Consider the following 19,813-nt stretch of genomic DNA (forward strand, 5'->3'; position numbering starts at 1 on the left):
TCTCGCGTTGTATAAGTCTGATCGGGTTCAACAAGGTGGCGTTCAAACGATGAGATTGCGTACTACAAACACTGTTCAGATAGTTGTGATGAGTTGACTCAGTGTTATGTGAGCGCGAGTCAAAATGGACACTAGCAAAGAGAAAATACGCAGAATTTTACAGTTTTTCTTCCATAAAGGCGAAAACGCAAGCCAAGCGGCTGCAAATGTGAATAGTGTTTATGGTTCTGATACTGTAACAGCCAATCACGCGCAATTTTGGTTTCGTCGATTCCGTTCCGGTAATTCTGGCGTTAAAGATGCACCACGCACTAGAAGGCCAAGTGTCGAAAATGTCGATAAAATCATGGACATTGTCGCATCCGACCGTCATGTAAGTACTGTGTCGATTGCCCAAGAGCTAAACATTTCACAAAAAACCGTGTGGAACCATTTGCATAAGGCTGGATACAAAAAGAAGCTTGATGCATGGGTGCCACACGAGTTAACGCAAAAAACCTCATGGACCGAATTTCCATCTGCGAATCACTGCTGAATCGCAACAAAATCGACCCGGCGATGAAAAGTGGATAACTTACGACAATGTCACGCGAAAACGGTCGTGGTCGAAGTGCGGTGAGCCGGCGCAAACGGGGCCCAAGCCAGAATTGACGGCCAGGTAGGTTTTGCTGTGTGTTTGGTGGGATCGGCAGGGAATCTACTATGAGCTGCTCCCTTACGGCCAAATCCTTAACTCGGAACTGTACTGTCAACAATTGGACCGTCTGAAGGCAGCAATCGCCCAAAAGTCGCCAGCTTTGGCCAATAGGAGAGGCATTGTGTTCCACCAGGAGAACGCCAGGACACACACATCGATAGTGACTCGCCAGAAGCTCCGGAAGCTTGGTTGTGAGGTTCTTATGCATCCACCTTATAGTCCGGACCTGGCACTGAGTGATTACCATCTGTTTCTGTCCATAGCGAACACGTTTGATGGTGAAAAAGTTGCTTCAAGAGAGGCATGTGAAAATCGACTGTCTCAATTTCTTGCCACTAGGGACAAGGGCTTCTATGAGAGAGGCATCACGATATTACCTTCCAAATGGCAACACGTTATCGAACAAAACGGCGCATATGTGACCTAAATCGGACCATTCTAACTATGGTAAGTCAAGCCTTAAATGTCATGCCAAAATAATGGATTACTTTTTACTACACCAGATATTTAGTTTATAATCCTACATCTAAACGAAGACTAGTGGATTAATTGTTGTTCTTAGAAGAGATAGTATGTAAGCGGTCTCATGGGGTCTGCCTCGAGAATGAGCGAGCTCGGCAGGCTTAGGGAACTAAATCTCTCCGAATACTGGAGGATCTTTCTGTAATGAATACAGTTGCGATTGGGTTCGATTCCCTATTAAGACGATACCAGCATATATAGCTGCTGTTTATCTAGTATTTTTTTTTTTCATTGCGAGTTTCGTGTCCGAAAGTATAAGGGAGACCTTTGCCTACTAACTCATCCTTGAGTGCAAGGAAACTAGGAGTCTCGGCCAGGAAAGATGGCTGATTAACCTAACCAGATCTAAACCTATCTTTACAATTTAGGTTCCTTTAGGGAAGACTTTGTGTTCAGAATCTCCAACCAGGTGTAGGGCAGACTGCGCCTTGAGTCGGGGTTCAGTCTTTGAAAGTAAGGAATACGGAGCAGAGTAGAGTAAGTACTGCAATCCATATTATCCACAGAATCCAAGATCAGCTAGAGGAAGTCATGAACTTTTTACACAAGTACTAGCTGAACCTGCGCTCTGTACACAGCGCATCATTCGCATATGAGCATAAATCTCCTTATCATTCCTTACAATATCTGTACATGTCCCTTTACTGACAAAAGTGAATGACGTATTGATTAAAAAAAAAGCCAAGGGGTATCATAAAGGGGAGACTTTTTTGGGTTATTTTTTCTTAATATCTCGCGCCGTTTGCAAGATTTGAGCCTGCTTCCGGTTGGAGTTTCTAATTCATATATGACCAGTGTTTTATTTCTTCTTGCATGCAGTATCTAATAAGCAAATACATTACATACAGAATTCATTATAATGTCAGTTATATATGGTGTTCATTGGGCAAAACACTCCCCCCCCCCAAAAAAAAAGGTTCATCTTAGACTGGAGAAATGGTAACCCTTCCTTTTTCCATTGTTATTTGACCATGAAACAAACGCCTGAGACATATACAACCCCTATATATAACAGTGTAGTGTTGGAATGTATAATACTTCGGATTTGATGCTTTTGTTTTTGTGTTTTAATTTCAACACTTCCAATGTACCCGTAAAAATGTAATAAAGAAATAGTGCCCATGTTTTTTAAATATTCAATTAGAACTGGACAATCTACATAAAATTTTCAATCGATCGGTGAAAACGTCATCTTTCTAGAGCCTGTAGTTTCCGAGATCTCATTGTCGAAAGGATTGGCCATAAACATATAAACGTAGTTTAAAAGAGCTCCAAAGATGGCAGCACAATTCATTTGCATTTATTTCGGAGAAGGCTTATTAAAAGGCAAAGGCCTTTGAACAATAATTTAAAAGGATAAACTTTGTGAAAAATATTTCTTTAAGTAATTTATTTAAAGTACACTCTTTTAAAAATATTTGTCTTTGTTATAAACGTGAAATCACAAATAACCGTAAATCTAAGGTTTGAAAGCTAAGGTTATATGTTAGAGCTCGGTCGCTCCTAATTGGTACTGTAGCATTTTAATAGATAGATTATAGAGAATTATCACCTCCTTACCCTCTCCATTAGTTATTGGGGAAGGTGAGGAAGATCATTACGAATATCAAGTTCGGAAGTGGCGTCTTATAATAAGCCAAGCACTTAAACTCCTTGTTAGAGTATTATTAATAGCAATGAAGTTAATCTCCATTTAAATCCTTATTTTTTCTTAATTTCTCTGAGATATGAACTTTCGCTAGAGAAATTTGCTAGCATATATTCGGACGTTAATGTGGTTTTACTAAGGATTGAGGTTTCTTCCTACTAATTTCTGATGGAAGTTAAATTAATACTTGTTATGTAAGAGCTAATTGAATTCATCGAAGAAAGGATAAATAAACGAGTTCATAGTGATATACATCAATCATTACATTGATTATACTATAGAATATTAAGATATAAAATTCATATACAACATTGATCTACAATAATTTTTAACTTCCACTATTGACATTTTATTTTATGTTTGCTTTCTTGGAAGTTTGATTGTGAACATTCTTGTTCTAATTCTTCTGACCTCTGGTGCTTGGGGTCCCGGGTTCGATCCCAGTCCCCGCCAAGTGAACTTTGTGGTGGACAAACACCGTGTGCGTGGGTTTTTTCGGGGTTCTCCCGTTTCCTTCCACTTTCTTCATTCCACCATTTCATTCATTTCTCATAATCACAGTCTCCTTTAGCCTAGCCGGCATAATCGTGGGACGTAAAACTCAAAGATTTCATTTCATTTCTAATTCTTTTGGTGTTTTTAGAGTTTATAGCTATTTTTATTTGCTTTTGTATGCATAGGTATACATATTCTATATATTGTTTTTATAAATTTATTATATACATAATGTATTATCGACCTAAATGTGTACTGGTACTAGGAAGTACGGACAGGTCTGTAAGGTGAAAATGACATTATCGGTCACATGAAAGATGCACTACTTACTGAAACATCTTTTTTCCAGGTGCTTCCTGAAATGGATACATCTAAGTCCTTGACGAATGATTCAGTATCGGTTATCTTGCAAGAAGATACAGCTAGTGATAGAAGTATATCGTCGGAGAGCAGTTCAGATGGAGATGGCCCTGTTTTCGCTGGGCTTCTTGAGACTTCGGGAAGACTGAGTGGTTATATTTACAAGTTTGAAGCTAAAGCGTGAGATGCTAATAACACAAAAGACAAATTTGGTCTGGGTAGATGCATTGTGGACAAAATAACACACACTTGAGAGTACATAAGTATGTTGTAATGATGAATATCTTCTTTACATTAATTTAAGTGTTTGAACATCTAATGTTTAATAATATTTCTTCTCTCTCTGCCTGTGGAAGGAATTCGTTCCGAAATTGCAGGAAGAGAACCATATGGAAAGGGTTTAATTTGATTATCGCACGTGCAGTACCAAGAAAAGAAAAGGCAGAAGCTCATGTAGTTCGGATCCCGCGTTATGCTGTAGGTCCATGTCTCATAACTTGGCTGCTGAAAGAGACGTTAAACTCAAAATAAAATCAAAACCAATGAAAAAAATATAAATTTAAAAATTTACAGTGACGGATAATTCGACCTATTCGTTTAAAGGAGTTATTCTACATCTAATTTGGAACAATTTCTACCTATGAACCGGAGGCCAGAGTTGGTTTAGAAGCAATTTGCAAACAGGGTTGATGCGTTTAAAAGAAGTGTTTAAAAACATGTTTAAAACGAGGGCTGTTGTTTTATTCAGTTCGTTTTAAACGTTCTAAACAAATTGTTTTAAACGTTTTTTTTTTTTTCGATGGTGGTTGGACATGTTTAAAACAACTAAAATATCAGATTGATGAAGCAAATTTAATTTTCTAACAACCCATCCTCCGCAGAATTTGTACATTGAGTGAATTACAAGCTGAGTTATATTCTTATTATAACAGCAATTACTGAACGAAATTCTGAACATTAATGTGCGTATAACTAAACCAACAGAAATTGAAGTCATTTGAATATTTCTTAATTTCCAAGAATACCGGAGGTTAAACACACTATACACTATTCTAAGATCCAAATTCACAAATTCAAAATTTGAGTATTTTTTGGTCACTATCATTTCCATAATAATGAACAGTTCTTACATCATAAGCTAGAAGAAATACTCTGACAAATACAATACAATTCATAGGAAAGAGCAGTGACTAGCCTACAAGAAGCAAATGACGCATTTTAACTAAACAGTTTTCAAGATACATCTCTATCTGCAACATGAATAGCTAACAATGATTAGTGTCTACAGCATAACACAATTAACCTTTAGACGCCCGCCAGGGATTTTAACATAATGGCAGACACTAACGTTCGGAGCTCTGGTGATCCCCTAATTATCACAGAGTCATGATTTATACACAGTTGGAAAGCTTGTAGACCACAGATTCCAACGAGGTAACACTCGTGAAATTTCCGCCGCATTCGTAGAAAAAGAACAGACATAAAAAATCATTTAAAAATATTAAAATATTCACTTTGCGGGGCCCTGGCAACCCTTGGAGTCACCGTATGCTGACAAAATGATGCTAATGTGTAGGCCATATACTTGTGACAATAATATAAGAAGGGGGGCGCGGTGGCTCAGTGGTAGACCATTCACCTCCGGTGCTTGGGGTTTCTGGTTCGATCCCAGCTCGCGCCGTGTGAACTTTGTGGTGGACAAACACCGTGTGGGTGGGTTTTCTCGGGGTATCCCGTTTCCTCCCACTTTCTTCATTTCACTCACTTCTCATAATCAGTCTCCTTTAGCCAAACCGGCATAACCGTGGGACGTTAAACTTACATTTTATTTTCATTTTCAATAATATAAGAAGTAGTAACCATTGCTGCCATTGCGTAATGAATTCGTTTTATGTAGAAAACATTAAAAAAAAACATATGTGCCGAAAAACATTCATTGAATTAGTCATTCTTTCCCCTCCCCCACCATAGTACCACGTCCATATGCGAGTCATTTTTGCTGCACACATCATGTATACGAACAAGAATTATGCTTCTAGACCACTTCAGTGAAATATATATATATATATATATATATATATATATATATATATATATATATATATATATATATATATATATATCTTATATGGAATCGCCCTGAAAATAAATGTAAATTAGCTCTATAAACAAGTACACATACAGGTTACTATCATGTAGGGGACTACTTCATTGCTTCACATACCAATTTTTATGGATGTACCACAAAGGGCGGAGGAATGGCCCCAAAAGTCTGATGAAAAAAAATGATGAAAAATTTAAAAAAACTAACTTCATACTCACTCTCTCGGCCGTACATATGTACCCCCTACATACGTACATAAAATACATACGGGCGGAAAGCTTCATCCCTCAGGAATACTTTGGCACCAAATCTCTTTCTAGCTTAATTAGGGACTGAGCTTTTAATGTTTGTTGTAAAAATAAATTTAATTCACGTCAAAAAACAAACTTCAAAAATTGGCTAACTTTGCCCCCTCCCTGCTACCCCATATAAGCAAGAAGCACAAATACACGATATTAAAATGTAGTGGTCTATTTTATTGCTTCACGTACCAATTTTAATGAATCTATCCCCCAAGAGGGGGGATGGCCCCCAAAAAACTGTTGAAAAAACAAAAAAAATACTCTATATTCAGCCTCCCACCACTAGATGGTACCCCCACATACATAAAATGCACACTGCCGGAAAGCTCCATCCTTCAGGAATAAATTGGTACCAAAACTATCTTCCAGCCTTAATTTGAGGTTTAAGACTGAGCCATTGAGGTTTAAAGCCCTGACACAGCAATTGCGTCAATGGGCGTTGGAGATTAAGAATGCAGACGACCAGTAGAACGTAACACAAAGAAACTAAACTACATATTCCGTGAACGGAGATAGGAAAAATCCCGGTTTTTTTCTCCGGAATTGAACACTTGGACGGATCGAGATTAGGGCAGTTCCCGAAATTTGATCTAGCGGTTGAATATAGATGGCAAGCAATAACTGTGAGCGTGTAAAAATGTAATATATATGCCTATTTAGATTATTGTTTTAAACAAAATAAACATTTTAAACGTTCTTTTTTTGTTTGAAACAAAGTACTTTGTTTTAAACGTTATAAACTTTTAAAAGAAACATGCTTTAAACATAAGAAAACATTCTTTTTTTAAAACGTGTTTTTTCAACCCTGTTTGCAAATTTGTTTTTTTTTATCTTCTTTAAATTTTGCGACTTACAAGCAAAAACGGCAGATTGTGAACAAACTAATCCACTCTGACCACTAAATAGATATGCTTCTAATAGTTGACAAAGGAAGTGTACTGTTAAAAAAAAATCACGAGAAAGTTAAACATGACTGGATCAGGAATCGCAAATTGTGGTATTTATAATAATAATTAAAAAAAAAAAACTTTCTTTATATCAATACGACTTATTCAAAAAATGTTAAGACACTGGCGTATAAACTGCTAAACTGTCTACCTGATTTCAATTTCATAAGCTTTCCATAAATATAAAAATGTTTTGAAGTTTCGATAGAGTTAGACAAGAAAACAACGCACTGTAGCACTAATTCGAATTTTATTCGTAAATCCACATGGGCGTGAGAAAGTTGTCAATGTAGAGAAATTAATGGGGAAAATTTGCAAAGTACTGGTAATAAAGTTTAATGAAACAAATCGAAAATATGTTTGGAAATTATAAAACTTGTTCGGATTGGCTCCCTTGGTTGGATAATCAAACACGACGTACGACGTACTTCAGTCACGTTGAGAGCATCTTTTATGTGCTGGGCAACTGTTAAAATTCCTTCTCTGAATTGTTCTGCTGATATTACCGATGTGCGGTATGCGACATCGTTCATGTGACCCCAAATGTAGGAGTCACTATAACAAGTGAGATACTGGGTTCGTTCCTCGTTCGGACGGGATTTTATAAAAGTATCGGGTTCGATCCATTTACGCCCTTGTGCGCCGAGGCAATCATTACCTGTTACTTTGTCTCTGTTAGGAAACGACATTCTATAACAACTCGGGTTTACGCCTTTCGGGCAAACCGCTTTCATCATCAAGTGACCTCCGCAGGGTCTGCCTAGTTCCTCACTCCAGACAATACAGCCTTGCACTGTAATGCCTGCGAATTTGGAACGTACACGTACAAAAATTCGGGAGATCTTAGGTTGAAAAAAACTAGAGCACCACACAATATGACGTCACTAAATGTGATAGTAAGTTGAGCAGTGTTTGCAACTGATTTGGTGTCAACTTATTAATTTTATACTAGAGTAACAGACCGGTAAAGAAAATATGTGTAAAAATGATTATCTGTTAATGAAGTAATATACTTAGAGATATTTGTATATTTGTATGAAAACATAGCATCTCCACACGCGAAATTTGATGTGCTCCGGGAAAGACTTGTTGCCACAAAAAAATTGGAGATCCACAATATATAATAGACATAAAAATTAATGATAGGTCTACATCATATTAGTATGTGACAGGCCCGTATCCATGGGGTCTAGGGGGCGGGCCCCCTCTAAATTTTTACTGGGCCCCTAAAATTTTCACAGCACGCGTGCAAATGAACTATAACAGGGTGCAAAATTTCAAAGTCAGACGCACTCGCCAATTCAAAAATAATAGTCGCCAGTATCTCTCACGTACAAATTGAGATGGCCCGCCCTCCCCCCAAACGGCCTTTCGTTTGACAAAGAGAGACTTCACATTCCGTGTTTTCTCTCACTCAGTGACAATTATTTTCTTACAAAAAAGAAAATGGGCTGCCCTGTGAGTTCAGCAGAAACCATTCCTACTGAACACTGGTCGCCAGGTTTAAATTTCTAGTCGCCAATGGGGACTTGGCGACCGGAAAATTTGTGCGTTGAGCTATAATATGATGATTAAGTATAATACATTTGGATTGGGACCCCCTCCCAAACTTCTACCGGGCTTCCCTAGATTTTTTGGGCTGGCTACCAGCCAAGTATGTGATAAGTGACAGGGCCGTAACTTGAGGAGGGAGGGGGCAAATGCTTCAACAAAGAAGCTCTCCGCCGTTCGAGGGGACCCATTTTAAGACAAAATTTTCTTACTCCGTATACGATACGAACATGAAATTATAAATGAAGCATCGAATATGTCCACTATATTACATAAACAAAACAACACATAAAAGGTAAATAAAACAAAAATGAGTCGTGGGCCCTTTTCAATAAAAAAAAGTTTACTATTAGGGGCCCTAGAAATAATGTTTATTCGTATGGCTTTGATATTTGTCAATATTGTCCCCTTAATTTATTTGTCATATTTGTAACGGGCCCAAAGGTGTAACTAACGACCCGGGCCCATAAAGAGTAAGAGAAAGAGGGAGCCCATGAATTAGAGAAACAACTTTTTTCTAAGAACATCAAATACGCGTATTAATGCTTACCCCCCTCCCAAGAAAAAAAATTTAAGTTACGGCGCTGGATAAATGGATGCAGGTGTAGAATACATAAACATAAAAACAGTTACTTATGATTAAAATGAATGCGTGTGAAAGAGGACTGTACTACTAATTGTTTTAAAAAAATATATAACGTTTACTGTATGTAGAAAACGATGGTGCTGTCCTATTTTATAAGTTTGAATTTGCAAAATTTACGAAAGAATTATGTAATATATTTCTCGGGTTCTGTAGGATTACGGGGGATCAAAACTACGTAAAAACACAATGTTTATAGAGAGAATGAGTTCATGTTGCGGAAAAATAATTGATATTGATATGTGAGTAATTTGTGAACTGAGTAGACTGGAAATGCCGTGTGCGGAATGGAAAATTTTACAATTACTATTTGCTATTAATTATAATGGACGAATACAACGTGCATTGCGGCGTTCTAACCCGACTTCGCTTGCTAGCGCTCGCTCGTCAATATTTATTTATTTATTGATACAAGTCATGGCCATTACCGGCATCTATGGCCTTAAGCACGTCACGTTGGAGGGATAACATCCTCGGCGAGCACACAATCACGGTACGGGGGAGGGATATAAGGAACGGATAAGGAAAGAAGCGGCCTGAGGCCTGTAAATTAGATACCATCCCGGCATTTACCTGGTGTGAATGAGGAAATCACAGGAAAACCCTCATTTAGGATAGCTAGCCTGAAAAACTTGTTACACCTTTTAGACCGACTGACCCTGCCGGAAATTGAGCCCGCTGTCCGGAAAACTGATTTTTTTCAGTGTGGAGTTCATAAGCAAGGGCGCCCATGTTGTGGTTTCCAAGGGGGGGCAAGTAGACTATAAGCGACGTTTTGAAAATAGTTTCAAATTTTCTGTAAGTAATGTAAAAATTCTATTGGGTTTTCAATATTCCCAAGTACAATTTCCTCTTAGGAGGGCGAGCGCCCCACCTTGCCCCCCTGATGGGCGCCCTTGTTCATAAGTAATGCAGTTATGTGGGTGCTGAACCTGTGGGTTCAGTATTTCTTGATAAACCCATTAAATGTTGTGCGTGTAATCCACAACGCACACAGATATAGGCGGGAATTCATGTCACTTAATGACCTTCCCATTTTAACCTTTTCAGGACGGGCAGGGATTTCAAGAAAATCGTAGACCTTTCCTTTGGCGGTCCTAGCATCCCTCCTAATTCTTCCATGGGTATGAATTATACCTTGTTGGAAAGCTTATGAAACAAAGATTTTAGTAAGATAACCTTTGAGGCTACCGTACCCAACCCGTAGAAGAAAAAGGAAAAAAAGTGAAAGATCTTTTCCGAAATTTGTGAGTCTGGCAACACTGTTTCTAGTCCTACGCTAGAAAAAATATTCTGACCTGTAGGCCAGACATTGATAATAATTATACCAAAAAATGAAGGGTAAAGGTACAATAGCTAGGTAAAAAAAAAATCGGAAGGTAGAATCTAGGTGAATCATCCTGTTCCTATTTTCCCGAGAAATTTTCGTCTACCCTTACGTTGGCAGGCTTGGCGACGCCCCTAAATGTCACACATAAACATACCATACCTCGTTAGAAACCTTATAGAACGGACATTTTAGCAAAGTAACTTTCGTGTCTCTCGACCAAACTAGTAAAAGAAGAAGACGAAAATCATTTTTTTTTTCAAAAATACATTTCTTCAGATTTTTTTAGACTGTTGCAACGCTGTTATATACCGTACGCAAGCAAAAAAATCTCAGATTTACGCCATACACTGGAGACAATGATATCAAAAAATGAAGGGTTTAGATTTAATAGGAATGGAGGGGAAAATTCTGAACACCGAACCTACGCGAATCATCCTGTATTTTTTCGATAGATTATGGTAAACGCTAACATTGGCAAGTCTGGTGATGCCCCTAATTGTCACAAACATATCAGCTATACCTCGTTGGAAACTTTGAGACACCCATTTCAACAGGGTAACTTTCGTGTCTCTCGGGCCAAACTAGTAAAAGAAGAAGAAGACGAAAATCAAAATTTTTGCGGAAAAATTATTTTTTCCAAATTTGTCCAACTATGGCAACACTGGTATTTGTCGTACGCAAGGAAAAAATTCTCACATTTACGCCAGCCATTGGGAACAATGATATAAAAAATGACGGGTTTAGGTACAATAGGAATGGAGAAAAAAATTCGGAACATCCAATCAACGTGAATCATCCTGTATTTTGCTCGAGAGATTGTGGTATAGGCTAACATTGCCAGGCTTGGCCACGCTCCTAATTGTCACAAACATATCAGCGATGCCTCGTTGGAAAGCTTATGGAACAAACATTCCAACAAGGTAACTTTCGTGTCTGTCGTGCCAAACTAGTAAAAGAAAAAGAAGACGAAAATGAAATTTTTTGGGGGGGAAATAAAGTTTTTCGAAATTTGTCGGACTATGGCAACCTGTTGTTTGTCGTATGCAAGAAAAATAATTCTCACATTTATCCCCGTCATTGTGAACAATTGTGCAAAAAATAAACCGTGTAAGTGCAGTAGGAATGCAGAAAAATCTTACTAACGGCAGAGAATAAACTCGTATTGGTTCACCTAACACTGTTCGTCGAAAGATCATTGCTTTTCTTTCGTTTGGTTCGGCAGGAAGATTTTGGAGTTGAAAGAAATGTATTGCATATTTACGACCCTTAGGTTCAACTGATAACTATAGCTGACCTTGACTAGGCTAAAAATAGAACGGTGCGTTCTGAGGTGATAACTGTTTTCCTTTCGCTCTCTCTCTCTCTCTCTCTCTCTCTCTCTCTCTCTCTCTCTCTCTCTCTCTCTCTCTCTGTGTGTGTGTGTGTGTGTGTGTTTCTTTGTTTGTTCAATGGAGTTACCTTGTTGGAATATCTGTTCTATAAGCTTTCCAATGAGGCATAGCTGATATGTTTTTGACAATTAGGAGCGTGTCCAAGTCTGCCAATGTTAGCTTATACCACAATCTCTCGAAAACATACAGGATGATTCACGTAGGGTCAGCGTTACGAATTTTTTTCTTCACTCGTATTCCACCTAAACCCTTCATTTTTCTACATAGTTGTTCCCAATGTCTGGCGTAAATGTGAGATTTTTTCCTTGCGTACGACAAATAACAGAGTTGCCATAGTCAGACAAATTTCGAAAAATTTGATTTTCCAACCAAAATTTTTACTTTCGTAGTCTTCTTCTTTTACTTGTTTGGCCCAAGACACACAAAGTTACATTGTTGGAATGACTGGTCTATAAGGTTTTCAACGAGGTATGGTTTGTAGGGATGCGCTCGAGTCGAGACACACGTTGTAAAATTCGAGACGAGTCGAGACAAACGTATTTCTCTACTCGATTTTTCTAGTCGAGTCGAGACTGCTCGTGAAAATCTCGACTCGACTCGAATGTCTCGAAAACCTTTTTATAATTTTTAATATTATTTTGAAGAAAGTATTCACTCAGAAACAGCCTTGAAACCAATTGCAGCATTTATTACTTTAGACAATTATAGAACGCATAAACTTAATAGTTAATCGTTCGAGATCAAGATTTAATTTTACAGCTCAATTAAGTTAATTAAAACTAATGTCGTGATATTGATTGTATTTCAAATAAAATAATAATAATCGATTATCTACTTTGTATAAAACTATATTATCCGTAGCCTATATGTATTTTGTATAAAACTATTGCGATAAAGAGAACTTCATAAATTCTCTGAATGAACAATTGGCAGTCTATAGTAATTTAGCATAGTTATAATTATTGTTTTCGTTCCCATGAACGCAATAGGACTACATAACTTCTGGATTATTCGCTTTCCTAACTATTTTGAGGCTTTAATGTGTTGCAGCGTATCACGAGTTACGAACAATATATTATTATTATTATTATTATTATTATTATTATTATTATTATTATTATTATTATTAGGTATTCTGCCTTTCGGCAGGTCCTGGGACTAATGAGGATTTTTTTTACTCAATTTTAGATTTTGGCCTAGAAATGTTTCTTCCACTTTTCTCGATCTTCAGCTTCCTCTTTTAACTCCCAATATTTTCTCCTATCTTTCAAATCTTGGAGCAGCTGTGTTCTTCTTCTTCCTATTCCTCGCTTCCTTTCCATCTTTCCTTCAATGGCGGTATTAAGAAGACAATTTCTTCGCAAGATGTGTCCAATCCAATTGGCCTTTCTACGAAGAATGGTGTCTGGAAGTGTCCTCCTCTCTCCTATCCGTTTTAAAACATCTCCGTTTGTTGCTCTCTCTGTCCATTTTATCTTCTCCATCTTCCTCCAACAACACATCTCGAAGCTCTCCAATATTTCTTTTCTAACTTCCGTAATGTCCATAATATATAATGTAAAATTTGTTGTACATCACATATTATGATACGAGTAGTAGAGATAGGTACCTTTCACTTCTATAGATAGGTATTTTTTAAAAGGATTTTTGTAAACACTAAATCATAAAACAATAAAGTACATACAGTAGTTACGGTTTTGGTTCCCAACATAAAAGAAACTTGGATTGTCCATGAGATATTGAACTTCAACTTTCACTCCTGGAAAATTTCAATTTTGGAGTTAGGCCACTTGGCATCAAAGCAGTTCACTGTAAGATAAATACACTCCTCACTTTACTGTACTAACATAGTTGTTCAGGAGCCTGGGATTTCCATCTCAAATGACAGCTGAACGATTCCTTGATACATTGGAGTAATAGTGTATTAAGTTTTCGAGCTTTGGTGCGTCTCCGTATTTATACACTGATATAACTTTTAATATGAATTTATTTAGCTTTCTTTTGTTATTGACTTAACACCGACTTCTCTCTGTTATCGTGGAGGTGTTCATTCGCTAGACATTGATTCTACGCACTGCTGAAGGAGAAATGAGTTTAGTAATTTTTATTTTCCGAAATTCACGTCTGAAATGTATTTCACTTACTTACTAATCTTTTTGCAACGCTATTTGCTTTTTCTTTCTCTCTTTTCATGACAATTCCAAATAGTTTTGTTTGGTGCTGGAAGTATATTTTATATTCACCTAATAAAATTACGGTTTCATTTTGTAATCAGTTTTAAATTTACAAGTTCACAATCAAATCGCGCTAATTGTTTAATGCATTTCGAAGGCTTTTGTTTTTATGCAGATCATTAAGGGAAATCTATTTCATAATAGTAACATTCATTACATTAAACACTAAGAAACTATAAAGGCGACTCGACCTAGCCCCGGGGCCGCTGTGACTCAGTGGCACAGCTTTCACCCTTGGTGTGTGAAGACTCTAATTCGATCCCAGCTGGTATCAAGTGGGCTTTGTGGCATAGAAACACCGTGTGTGTGTGGACTTTCTTGTGGTTCTTTAGTTCCCTTCCACTTACTTCATTCCACCATTTCATTCATTCTCAACATCGCCGTTTTCTTTAGCTTACAAAAGACTGTGTACTTGCCCACTGGTTTTATTATTGTGAACTGAAACTCAAGTGCGCAGTTATCTTGGATATTTATGTCTCTTTTTACTTTACAACTTGAGGTGGGACGAGGGTCAGGATAGATCTAGTGATATACCACTGAAAGAAATGCTTCAGTACAGTGTCGGAAGCGGTATGTATTGTTTATGTTACTTCCCTATAAAATTAAATTCACCCTTTCAACCCTTCCCTTATTCGAATACAGTGAACCGACTCTTTTGCTGAAGAAAGATGCGAAGAGAAAAGAACTATTTGTGTCTTAAAATTTTCTTTGAAGTGCAGTCTTTCGTGTTTGTAAGGTTTTGCGAACATGTTTTCACATCAATATGAATCAAATGTTTAACCATGGACTCCTGCTGCGAACTGACCGTGACTAAACACCCGATCTTGCTCTGCTCATTTTCTCTCGCACATGTGAAATGGGTTTGTTGTTTGCAAAACAAATGGAAAGACAGTTATCTGGTGCTTTTGGGTATTTTCCCCGCACACAGGCATCATTGCTATGTTTTAATGATCAGAAAAAATATCAAAACCATCCGATACACATGATACGAAAGAGCGAACAGAGGGAGGCAAATATTATAATAGACCAAGTTTTCCGCGTGGTACCGCGTGGTAACAATACTTCATAGTTTTATCATTTGGTGTACATCTCTATGAAGTTGTTTTCGACATAAGTATAGCTTACTTCTTTTCGAAGTAGCTCCTTCGTGTCACAGCTGTGTTTAGTTTTGTTTCGTGCTAGGATGAAAGGGAGAAATGCAACATTTGCTTCTCGGTGAACTTATATATATATTATTAAGATGAGCGGTAATAAGTGAGGTTTAACAAAGAGTGGCTTTCGGATCTACAATTTAACGTGTAGTTGCAGTCCGTGTTGAGAATCGAACCAAATCTATGTAAGACCTGTTAACATTGAGCTCTGTTGTGGTAAAAGTGAACTTCAGAAACACACAAAAGACTTGAAACATCAAGCTAATGTAAAGGAATTGCAAAATGTACTGCATCTTTTCTGTACCAAGGAACGTGCAGTTCACAGCAACAAAAGAATCGTGTTAAGGCCAATATTTTTTTTTTCTTCTTGCAGAACTTAATATCCCCTTCCACACCATAAAAGAAAATATAATGTTTGTTAAAAGAAAGTGCACCTAATATTTTTAAATTTTGTTTGTGATCTTATCATGCATAATTATATATAATGCCTTTCATACACCGAAAATGAATTCAACTGTACGTCATAGCACCTCTAAAGCGATATTTTTCAAACTTATTTATTGCTAGATATTGTAAATTTACGGTATCTATCTTATTGGGTGGAAAATTTTGCGTCTAATCGGAAAATTTCAAGACTTCGGACAGGAATTCGCAGTTACGAAATTTGCATCACTGTCTTCTGAAAGGATGTCTAGAAAAATATACTACTGAAAATACAAGATGGATTTGATTGCCAAATTTACGTCATCTTTGTGCGTCATCATTTTTCTTTAAATACTTGCATTTAGTATTCGATTAGAGTTTAGTATACGTTTTAGCATCGAGGGTATATGAGACGTGAACTTACAAATTAACGTGGGATCAGAACCACAGGAGTTCCCACCAGAAATCAAACCTGGGTCTCCCGCAATAAAGACGCGTACGCTAACAATATGGACACAAGAGGGTTCAATATTTGGTAATGTGTACATAAAGTTGTGGAATTGAGCTTGTATAATGTTAGTAGTTCTACCTAGGTACTAACATAAGTTTTCACAATACTCAGCTTAATAAAGTATCTCTAGAAAGAAAATGTCACTCTTTATGTTTCTGTTCCTGGTTTGACTGAAGTATGGTACAAATTCCAATGACCTTTTTTGGGATCCTACTTTATGCAGTAGATCCATCATAAACTGGGTGTTTGATACGGATAAAGTAAAAACTTACAAATATCAATTTAAGTCACATTCAAATATCTTTAAACTAAAATTGAATGTATACATATGATGTGCCATTTACTAATTCATTTTTATCGTTTGTATAAGAGTCATGTTAGTTCTCTAATACAAGTACATGACTACAGTTAACTCCTCTTAATGAAAGTAAGTGGTGGCTGCTCTTTAAAATTAGTGAGGAAACATAAGTAAAGAATCTGGCATAATTTAGAAAAATCTATCGTAATTCAGGCGCGTGTTTGGTATCATTGATTGTCTCAAGTGTAACAACCCTGACTTAAAGGTTTTGCTTCGAGAAAGATGGATTCTTTGTTATATATCAGATATATAGTCTCAAGTTGAAGCAGTATTCTTTGACAAGCTTTGAAACAGGCAGTATATCTGTTGAAATAAGTTATTTCTGAGTGTGTGACTGGAATTAAGAACTGTTTTGAGTCAGTTCGACTTGTTTCTAGTTAAGGCTAGGTAAATCAATCCCCAGATAGAGAAATAGATTACTCTTATGTTATTTCTTAGCAGGGTGGGAAAAAATCATGTTTTTTTAAATAAATCATTTTTGTTGATTTTTTTTATTTAAATCTATTTTTTTGATTTAAATCAAATCTTTCTCCTCGTATAATACAAGTCGCGAACTGAAGAAAAAGCATTAGGAATTAGTATTAAATGCTAATTACGCCATTTAAGTGAAAGTATTGAGGTTGAATTTTGAATTATCCCCAATCGTTAATCTATATGAATCCCAAACAATATTTTTTTAACCCTTTTAAATTATGGATCTTCTTAAAGGTAAATTATAGACTTTCAGTCAAGCAGCTACAGCATCATCCCTATTTATCCTAGGATCATGGTACATACATCACTCTCTTTAGAATAGAACAGCTTTTGAAACTGTAATATTCACATTTCCCTATCATGTCCCTGAAGCGCGAAATTTTGAGAGTAATCGGATTTTTTTTTAATTGATCCCCTCTGGACTCTCCTGTGTTAATGCACAGATCTCAAAATCAACTGGGAAATACTAAGGAGTGTACTAAATGTGTGTACAAAATTTCAAGCTTCTATCTTGAGTAGTAAGGGTGAGGAAACTATTTAACAATGAGCTAAGAACATTCCCACAATGCCCCAGATGACCCAGATGTAATATAAAAATTTCATCAGACATCCCTATTTATCCTAGGATCATGATTTGTGCATTATTTTTTTCAGAATAAAACAAATTTTCAAACGGTACCCTTCACATGTCTCCATCATGTATCTGGAGCGGGTAAATCACGAAAAAAGGAATTTTCTGTTAGAAATACCTTTTTTTTTAAATTTTTACCTCTGTGGATCCCTCCCCCTGTTTTAAGGCAGAGATCTGAAACAAATCTGAAAAATACTGAGGAGTGCACTGAATAAATGTGCAAAATTTCAATCTTGTAGGTGCAAAAGTAAGCCCGCGAAAATCAATATTCCCCAAATACCCCAGATTTCCGTATAAAACAGGATCTCAGGTAACAGTTTCCTGAGACATCCCTATTTATCCTAAAAGCATAGTATGTGCATTTTCTTCAGAATGGAACAGCTTTTCAAATGGTACCATTCATATGTCTCCATATGAGGCGGGAAAATCACACACAAAAAAGCTATTTTTGTTAAAAATATCCTTCTTTTTTAAACATTTTTGCCCTCTGGACCTCGCTGTTTCCACGCAGAGATGTGAAAATATCTGAAAATTATTAAGGGGTGCACTGAACGAGTGTCCAAAATTTCAGTCTTCTGAATGCAAAATGTAACCCGCCAAATAATAATAATAATAATAGGGGAAAGTTGTACAAAATGGGGACCCTTATATATTTTAGTACATAAAACCAAAACTATCAATGATAAAATTGCTAGATGTAAATCAAAACATTCAGTGGAATGTTGGCTACCATGAAACAGGCCTTTTTGTATCATAAGAACGTTTATTTTAACAAAAAATAAGGGAAACTGAAAATGGGTGAAAGTCCCCGTTTTATACTACTAGTCGGGTAAAATGGGGTCGCCTTTAAAAACTTATCAAATACTTTCAAAACTTACAAATATCTTTCTTAAAACTTTTTACATCTTGTTTACAACTTATTTATATCTTATACACGTATCTAGTTTACAAATATCTTGTTTATAATTAATCAGAAAAGAAATAAAAATGAGATTGTCGTGCTAAAGAAAATTGATTAGAAACAAAATACATTTGTCTAAGTAAGCAACAATGTGTCACAAACAGATATATCATCCTTTTCGTCCACGTTAGAACAGGCATCGTATGCCCACCCATTGCAGCCACAACACCTAATCCATCCTTCTTTTGCTTTTGAATGACTATAGAGTCCGTTGCAAAAAACACAAGCCACATGAGAATTATCTTCCTCTTCTGACTACGAAAATAGTATTGTTTCCGTCTTGAGTATGACTTTCTTTGATTTCGGATCTCTAAGAGTATAACCCTTATCAGACAAGATCTCACTTTTCATTCCAATACGCTTGCTCACTTTTCGTTCTTTACTAGTAGATCCTAGGATTAGCCTTATTTAGCAAACTTTCTGTAGATTTTTCTTACTTTCTTCCTTTCGTTTTTCTTCTGCTTGTAATTCAACTTTGTATGGTGAGGAAGTGAGAACTACTGCCTTACCCCTTCTTTTATTATATTTATGTTTCTTAACTTTGTTCAGCTCTTTAGGTGAAGGTATGAGCAATTTTGATGAAATGTGAAAACTTGAAAAACTTTTCACCGGATCCCAATTAATTCCAGATATTGAAGGTTGAGAAGGTTTAACATTTTTATGTCGGAGAAGTGGCAGCTGCATACGTGGAGTGTTGAGATAATTCTGCAGCTGGTAGCAGGACACAAATAGGCACAGAGGTAGAAAGTTGAGAAATCTCAGCAGTTCTTGTCGATCCGCATGGTCTTTCGGTCTTCTCAGATAGAGTGAATAAGTTATCAGTAAATGCATCTCTGTTTGAGGGGTATATTGCAGTTTCTTTAAAGCAATTTACTGCCATTTGCAGTGAAGCTGCTTTACAAAAGCTACATTGAAGTTTTCCCGACTTGATAAATGGTTACTTTCCGGCCAGGATGATTTATCAACCATTTCCTTACTTCTCCAGAATAGTAGGTACTTACAGGTGCCATGAAACTAACATCCAGAGGTTGTAATCTGTGGGATGTGTAGTGGAAAGCAGAACAAAATTACATTCCTTTT

The 19,813-nt window shown here is 36.8% G+C and overlaps 1 protein-coding gene across 1 annotated transcript in view; it reads left to right on the top strand.

Moving 5' to 3' along the window:
* Positions 1 to 19,813, top strand: part of LOC145688549 (uncharacterized) — an 89,333-nt gene that overhangs the window by 61,954 nt on the left and 7,566 nt on the right. Inside the window, exon 3 of the mRNA XM_081762945.1 lies at positions 3,712 to 3,985. Coding sequence (XP_081619071.1) covers positions 3,712 to 3,906 — 195 coding nt within the window. The 3' untranslated portion in view covers positions 3,907 to 3,985. The remainder of the gene's footprint in view (positions 1 to 3,711; positions 3,986 to 19,813) is intronic.

This window comes from Thermobia domestica, chromosome 6 (assembly GCF_964235325.1).
Source record: "Thermobia domestica chromosome 6, izTheDome1.hap1.1, whole genome shotgun sequence".
Classification (NCBI taxonomy): Eukaryota; Metazoa; Arthropoda; class Insecta; order Zygentoma; family Lepismatidae; genus Thermobia; species Thermobia domestica.